Genomic DNA, 8,740 nt, shown 5'->3' with positions numbered 1-8,740 from the left:
GAATTTTGTTTGTTGAGAGAGTGAGTGTGTTCGAAATAATGACGCGCTTTACTGTGAATTGCGATCGTTCCCTTTTGCTCTCCCACTCCACGTATCCAAAATCTAATGATTAAAAAATGTTTGAATAACATGAATTTTGTAGCCGTATTTTTTTAAACAAAAATTGTTTTCGGTGTTCCATTGCTGTATAGCTTTTAACTTCGACTTTCATGAACTTTCAAACAATTTTTTTCAGATAAAACATGTGTGAGTTATGGTGAGGGATTTTTTTTCGCATTTTTTATTTTAGAAGTTGAATTGCGAAGATGCAAATCAATATAACTGTATAAAATGTTGAAAGATTTTGTGAATTCATTAGAGGACTTGACATTTTTTTTTGTTTTGATGCGCATGAAAAAAGTTACAAGCCTTAAAACTTTCAATAGTATTTCATTGACACTCAAGAGTAGATTAGGGATAATCCAATCATTTTTTGAATAACTCAAAACAGAGCACCGCACTCTGATTTCCTTTAAAACATATTTACTACACATTATCATCAAATCTGAAACTGCAGACATTTTTGAATCTGAGATTTAAATGTTTTTAGAATTTTTGGATCAGAATTTTGGAACATAAATGCTGAATTCCAGGTTACAGTAAATAATTTTTTTTTTCATAACTAGTTTTTATAAACTCTTTCAAAGTTTAATCATTTTAGTATCAATAAATTCATTAAAATTTTGAAAATTTTTCGTCATGCCACATGTCTGAGATTCCAATTTATATTTGTAACTCAAATACAGACCCCGTTCGTTTTTGGCAACATTCAGTTTTGGCAACATTCGATTTTGGCAACATTCGATTTTGGCAACATCCAAACAACATTACCTTTTAGTTTTCGTTATAACAGGACCAATTTAATTTAATCAAACACCATAAATACGTTTTTATGTTCTGAAATGGTGATAAAATGCAACAATAAAAACCAAAGATTTTTAAAAATTTTATAAAGTACTCAAAAATGACAAAAAGATGAAAAATTTAAAAAGTTAAAAAACAAATTCAAACATAACACTGAATATGACAAAAAACAACTAAAAAATGATGAAGAATGACAAAAACAGAACTTATGACAAAAGAAAACAAACATTATCAACAAAACAAGAAAAGTGCAAAATGCACCAAAAACATGATAAAAAAATTAAAAAATGAACACAAATGGTCGGAAATTGACTAAAAACAACGTTTTTGATAATAATAATAGTTATTTTGTAAAAATAACTGAAACAAAAGATGAAAAAAAAACCGTTCGATTTTGGCAACATAAAATGTACGGGCGTGTTGCCAAAATCGAACGTTGTCTGTACCATCAAGTCATTATCTACCGCCCAGTTAAGCGGTTTTTCAACTTCAAACATGTGTAATAAAAAAAACGATGGCAGATTTTTATTCGATTCCTTTTTCAATACATCTCAAAACTGCTCTACTAGGTATAAATAAAAAAATTAGTGGAATGCGAAAAATGTACGCTATTCAAAATAATAAACTAAACTTGGGGGAGTTCAACTGACCCTTTTACCGCCCACTCGACTTTTTCCGTTACCGATACTGTTTTCTTAAGGAAAAACTATCGTAACAACACGGAACAGTCTTTTTAGTATTTTTTATGTAAAAAGCTGTCAAAACCATATTTTGGGTCTTGAGAGAATACAATTTGTGAAATTTTTCCCATAAATTTTGTACAAATTTAACAAAGTGCGTTGACTGACAAAATGATGATTCCCGACAAACAGCCTCAAGTAACCGTTTACTTTCAGCGATAAAACATTATTTTCTAACATAATCAAACTAAATGCTACTTCAAATTTACACATTTGACACAATATTTGCGTTAAACACAAAGAAATTGTGCGTGACCGGTCATTAGGAACAAACACTTTTGTTTACATACCAATTACCGCCCAACACTAAACGTTCCAAAAAACAACAACTATTGAAAAAATCGAAAATTTTCCAATCATAATCCATTCTACGAAAATAAAACTATCGTTTCAAGCCGATTTTAGATCAAATATGTACTTTTTAGGAAACAAAAACACTTTTTGCATCAGGAGCACATGAATGCTCAGTTCGCTAACAGGCGTCGAATTTAATAATTTGACCGGAAACGAAAAACCAAATATTTTATTTCTGGCAAGCGTTAGCATTATTAAGTTATGATTTTTCAGTGAAATGGTCGAAAAATGATGCCAACACAGAATAGAAGTCTTATTTTTGGGAAGAACATCCCTCTTTTTTCGAAATACAAAGGGTGATTTTGGGCGGTAAATGGTGACTGGCCGGTGAATGGCTACTTGATGGTATATGTTTAAGGATATTTTTAATATATTAATTCAACAAAAAAAATGATAAAAAATATTAACAATAATTTTATGAAGAAAAAAGGACACCAGTTTCATCGATGAGGCCGAAAAACTAATTTACATAAATAAAAAAAAAAATAAAAATATTGGTTATAATATTTATCATATTCTCAAAGATTATGGAAAATTATAGAGCAACTTGAGAGTCGAGAAGAAGGAAGAACACTATCTGAAAATATTATGCATGATATTTAAGACTTAAGTTCTTCGTTTTCCTTGATTTTCATGATACTCTATACTTTCTATTATCATTGAAAATACGATAATTTTCAGATACGAAACTTACCAATACAGAATCAGAACATATGATTTGATCTGTAATTAGATTTTTTTATGACGCTTTAGTATAGATGTTTATCAGGTTTATGTTTATAAATATGTTTTAATACCTTTCCGATTTTCTCAAAACTGTATGTCTTTAACCTTCCAAAGCTGTTCGCAAAATTTGCGTACAAATCTATTTCAGATAAATTTTACCTGTAATTTACGTACGTTCTCCTGGCCGCAAATATTGACCGATTTCGATGAATTTTAATTCATTGTATAGATAATTTATTCTAGTTTCTCAATATCGAAAAAATAAAGTCAAAATATTTTACGAAATCACCAGTAGCTGATTCCGAATGAAAAAAGTCCCGAAAAAGAGCTCTTTTTAGAATGTTTATAACTTGTGACGGATTCCAAATATTGCGCTGATTTTATAATGTATGGAATTGTCAAGAATAAATCTATCCATGGATGTATAAATTTTTGGTGGTCCAGAGGAAGTTTTGGCCGCTATCCCGGAACTTCCGGTAGAAAAAATTGTAACTTCAAAAAAGTCACCCAATTTTGTCTTTGCATTGCTGTATCTCGCTTACCAATTGACCAATTGACTGCTCTAAAATTTGAACTCAAATTGGTCACTTTTTATATACCTAGAGATTCATTAGAACCTCCTCTTTCGATGGACATACTTTTTGTGTAGTGTTTCAAAAATTTGTAGCAACGTTTTTCGAAATTACTGAAAGCTGTCTGATTTCAAATAGTTTGGCCGACGTTTTCAGCAGGTTGGTGTATAAATCTCGCACCCCTGTAGCCGCGGAAGCAACAAATTTTTTAGCTCTCTTTTTGTAGCTCACCAAATCTACCACCCGACCCAGCAGCAGGAGGAACTGCCGTCTCGGCACGTAGTTTGTTGATTGATTGTGCTGATGCTGATGCCTCTTTGCTTTGATTTTAAAATAGTGAAAGATTATTTCTCCAAATTGAAATAAGCTTCCTGAATCTTTTTAGATATTTTATCATTAGAATTCTTCAGTGATACATTTGTTTTGAATGTTATCATGATTCCTTCCTTTTATTACAAATAACCACACAATTTATGATACAGCACCATACTGCAATTTTTGAAATTTAATTCAACAATAATGGTATAAACTTCATCAAAATATGAACAAATGGGGCTAAATCGGTTATTTCAATTTTAATTGCCTTAAGCTATGCGTTGTACGATGAAAATGCAACTTTTCCACGGAAAATAAGAGGACTTTCCTTTGAAGGGTCAGTCTCAGGGTCAGAAAATTAACAAACTTTTTTCATGTTAAAAAAACAACGCATCTGAGATATTTCCAGAAATAATTCATTCAAATTTGTCTTAGTTAATTTTTTTAATTGTTCTAATATGAAATATGGCAGTTATTCAGGAAAAAACTTCTTTTTGATAGAAAAAACCTTATAACTAACAACTGCTTCAAGATAGACATTTTTTGTCTAAAAAGAAAAGGTGAGTACTTTAATTTTATAAAGGTGCTTTGAAGAAACTGCTAACTTATAAATTCATTCAATAGAGTTAGAGCTGATTTTTAGACACGCTCTAGCATTGAACATTAAAAAAAATCATAGCGAGCTTCCTAATCGTCATTTGAATGTCTTCGACAAATTTGCTTTAAAAAGTATTGGCTGTAACTTTGTAGAAGACAATTTTTCTCTATCTTTTCAGCTTAAAAAGTTTGTGAATCAAAATCATGGAAAAAATTACACGTCCTAATGTCTGATACTGTATAATTAAAGCGCATTATTTGATGAGCATCTTGGCTGAAGTCACCTTTTGTTTAAATCTTATAGTTTAGGCGTTATGAATTTTGTCTCGCTCAATTCCTGTTCTGGACTACTGTGCACTATTGGCTTGTGGACGCCTTCTATTCTTCTGCTCTTCATTATTCATTCATACAACGGAAAATTCACCTAAATGCCGATTCCCGACTACTGTCGAACAAACGATATTCAGGTTTATTGAGTCGTATAAAAGGACGGCTAATAAGGGTAATTTGGGACTTTTATTTAATCTTACATACCGGAATCGCACTTCTAATAACGCCAAAGCTCGAACCAGCATTTGAATTCAGTTAATTATTTTGATATAAGCATTCCTGAATTCAGTTAGGAAGGCACTTTTTCGTATAAATTTGCGAAAGGTCCAGACGGTTTACCGCCACAATTCGTCAAAAGGTGCAAATAATCCTTGACATTTCCAGTGAGCCTGCTGTTTAATACGTCATTGACAAATTCTACTGTACCCATACTTTGGGAAAAACCGTAACATTAACTAACTTGATGGTTTATATTCCATTCACAAGCAGATCTCTCTGCGATAAGAAACAAGTTGGGTCAATTTTTGTTGATTTCGCTAAAGCATTCGATCGGTTGCCTCACAAACTACTTATCGATGAGCTCGACACAATCGGATTCCCCAAATGGTTGATCATGCGGCTATACAACTTCCGCCGTACCTTCTGGAGTTCCCCAAGGAAGCCACTTGGGTCCATTGCTATATAATCTTTTTATGAACGACCCTTATGCCCTAATTGATTCGCAAATAATATTTTATGCCGACGATGATGATGATGATGAATATGACAACAAGATCTCGGTAAACTCAATTATTGGAGTCGAATAAATGCAATGGAGGTGAATTTAAAAAAAATGTAAAACCCTGACTTTCACCAGGAACAGAACAGAGATAACGCATAGTTACCTAGAAGGTGATTTTGTGCTTGATAAGGTTGAATCTATAAGGGATATAGGCGTGATTCTCGACAAATCGCTCATATTAAAGGATCACCTAGCTTTGACCGTGGCTAAAACTAGAACAGTGCTAAGATTCATCGTACGCCACACAGTTCACTAAGCCGTTCTGCTCTGGAGTATAATATCCAAATTTGGGCAGCTAAATCCATAGGCGTATGAAGCTGGTAGAATGTGTCCAGAAACGTTTCCTGCGATATGCACTTCCGAACTTACCTTGGAACGAACTAGAGCGGCTTTCCCCTTACTTCTCCGGCGTAAATTCATCTTTGATATTTTATCTTGAAACATCGACAATACCAACCTCACTGAAATGATACCATTCCATACTCCTTTCCGTGCTCTGTGCAATTACGAACCAATCATGAATTGCAACAAACAAATTATGCCAGAGTCAATGGGCATTTTCCCATTTATAAAGATTTATTTTTGACAAAGGTTAAGGTTCCCTGTATTGAGGTTAAGAGAAGCCTTGAGAAGAATCAATTCTCCTGGAATAGAATCAAGCATTAACTTAAAAAAGCATACAAATTTTGCTCCATGAAAATGCTTGTACATTATTAATCTACGAGTTCAAGTATCGTATTTTTATTTGGAGCAAAAACAATTGGTTTTATACACTGTTTGAATAGAAAACTACGATGATCAGCGATGTCCTCTTAACACTTCTCAAGAATAATTTCTGCGATTGCTTATACATAGAATCTAGAAAAACTACTTTGAATGTCACAGTTAATAACATCTGAATGATTCACCATTCAAATGAGCATTGTTTATTTTAGTAATCAGTTGTTGATAAATTCTGGTTTTATTGGATCAACTCTAGAACCTAAGTCTCAGGATTTACACTTCTGAATCTGTTTTCAAGATATCATGCCTTGAAATTTACAAACCTAACAAATGGATATTTTTTCTACTTTAACATCTAACACAACTTCCTTATTGGCAGACTATCACCTGGACAGCTTTGCTGGCCCTGGCCGCTGCTCAGTATGGAAGCGATGAAGACCACCATCACTATCACCAGCAGCACCAGGAACCCGAGGAGCATCACGAGGTGGGCTTCTCGTACGCCAAATTCAGCGGCCCGGTGAGTGGTCCTGCGCATGAAATCCACGTCGAAGACAAGCACGGCCACGGGCACAAGATCGACTACGTCGCCAAGCCCGACTACCAGTTCGAGTACGGAGTCGAGGATCCCAAGAGCAAAGTGTCCCAGAACCGCAAGGAACATCGCCACGAAGATGAAGTGCACGGTGAGTACCGAGTCCAGCAACCCGACGGCAAGCTGCGAGTCGTCAAGTACTCGGCCAACAAGCACTCCGGATTCCAAGCTGAAGTGTTGATCGATGGAAAGCCACTGCACGAGGAGGAACTGGCCAAGCTGGCCCAGGAAGCGCACGAACAATCGGCCCGAGCCCACGCTCACGAAGTTCATCACAATCACGATGAAGCTGCCTCGTACGGTGGCCATCACGGGCAGACCTACGGTGGAAGCGAAGGAGCGTCGGCATCCTACGGAGGCGAAGAGGGTGGCGAAGAATACTACCATCATTAGAGAGCGATCGATCATGCTGCGATGACCCTACTGTTAGAAGGACTGTTCTTCTAAAGTTACCATTCCTAGTTAAGGTGTAGAAATAACACAAATAGACAACTGCACGTGCGACTCCGAACCAGAGTGATGGCGAAGAAATCGTGCAACTGCCTATCGAAATTGCTGTGTCGATATTCGAAACGATTACAGGTGCAATTAAGTATTCCTCGCGAAAAAAATTGAAATATTCCGTACTGCTTAAGTTCATTATCTACTATTCACTGTCTAGTCCAAACACTCAAGTCCCGATAAATCTATCCTATGTTTAAGCTGTTCTACTATTACTTTCATCGTATTTCTCCAGAAAACCTTACTTTAAAAATTATCAATTTATGCATTTCATAATCAATCATCTTGAATTTCATGTGATGATTTTCTCTGTAAAACAGTGTGATCAATACTCAACGAAATGAGAATGTATTATCGGTCGTCCTCCAACCAAAGTAGGAAAGGCAAAACAACTAAAATTACCAGATAGGCAAAGCAAAAGTAAAAAACAAGACAAAAGTGTTGTTAACTAGTTTTTAATAGGCACTTTTAACTGTAGAAAAAAGATAAATACCGAAATGACTGCGATGTCTTAGAAAAAAAAAATCAACGAATAAAAAAAGTTATCAATTTTAATTTTTATGAAGTTTTTTTTTTACAAAAATGACAAAAATGACAAAAATGACAAAAATGACAAAAATGACAAAAATGACAAAAATGACAAAAATGACAAAAATGACAAAAATGACAAAAATGACAAAAATGACAAAAATGACAAAAATGACAAAAATGACAAAAATGACAAAAATGACAAAAATGACAAAAATGACAAAAATGACAAAAATGACAAAAATGACAAAAATGACAAAAATGACAAAAATGACAAAAATGACAAAAATGACAAAAATGACAAAAATGACAAAAATGACAAAAATGACAAAAATGACATAAATGACAAAAATGACAAAAATGACAAAAATGACAAAAATGACAAAAATGACAAAAATGACAAAAAACACAAAAAACACAAAAATGACAAAATTCCAAAAATGACAAAAATGACAAAAATGACAAAAATGACAAAAATGACAAAAATGACAAAAATGACAAAAATGACAAAAATGACAAAAATGACAAAAATGACAAAAATGACAAAAATGACAAAAATGACAAAAATGACAAAAATGACAAAAATGACAAAAATGACAAAAATGACAAAAATGACAAAAATGACAAAAATGACAAAAATGACAAAAATGACAAAAATGACAAAAATGACAAAAATGACAAAAATGACAAAAATGACAAAAATGACAAAAATGACAAAAATGACAAAAATGACAAAAATGACAAAAATGACAAAAATGACAAAAATGACAAAAATGACAAAAATGACAAAAATGACAAAAATGACAAAAATGACAAAAATGACAAAAATGACAAAAATGACAAAAATGACAAAAATGACAAAAATGACAAAAATGACAAAAATGACAAAAATGACAAAAATGACAAAAATGACAAAAATGACAAAAATGACAAAAAATGACAAAAATGACAAAAATGACAAAAATGACAAAAATGACAAAAATGACAAAAGTGACAAAAATGACAAAAATGACAAAAATGACAAAAATGACAAAAATGACAAAAATGACAAAAATGACAAAAATGACAAAAATGA

The 8,740-nt window shown here is 33.1% G+C and overlaps 1 protein-coding gene across 1 annotated transcript; it reads left to right on the top strand.

The window, feature by feature from the left end:
* The first annotated feature begins 5,629 nt into the window (after positions 1–5,629).
* On the top strand, positions 5,630–7,662 carry LOC129741864 (adult-specific cuticular protein ACP-20-like). Its single transcript, XM_055733674.1, has 2 exons — positions 5,630–5,728; positions 6,421–7,662. Exons 1-2 carry the CDS (start codon positions 5,630–5,632, stop codon positions 7,027–7,029), a joined length of 708 nt encoding a protein of 235 aa, XP_055589649.1. The 3' UTR covers positions 7,030–7,662.
* Positions 7,663–8,740: the final 1,078 nt, after the last annotated feature.

Source organism: Uranotaenia lowii, chromosome 2 (assembly GCF_029784155.1).
Source record: "Uranotaenia lowii strain MFRU-FL chromosome 2, ASM2978415v1, whole genome shotgun sequence".
NCBI classification, from domain to species: domain Eukaryota; kingdom Metazoa; phylum Arthropoda; class Insecta; order Diptera; family Culicidae; genus Uranotaenia; species Uranotaenia lowii.
Note: the sequence above shows the minus strand (reverse complement) of the source record. Positions and strands in the feature narration are given on the sequence as shown.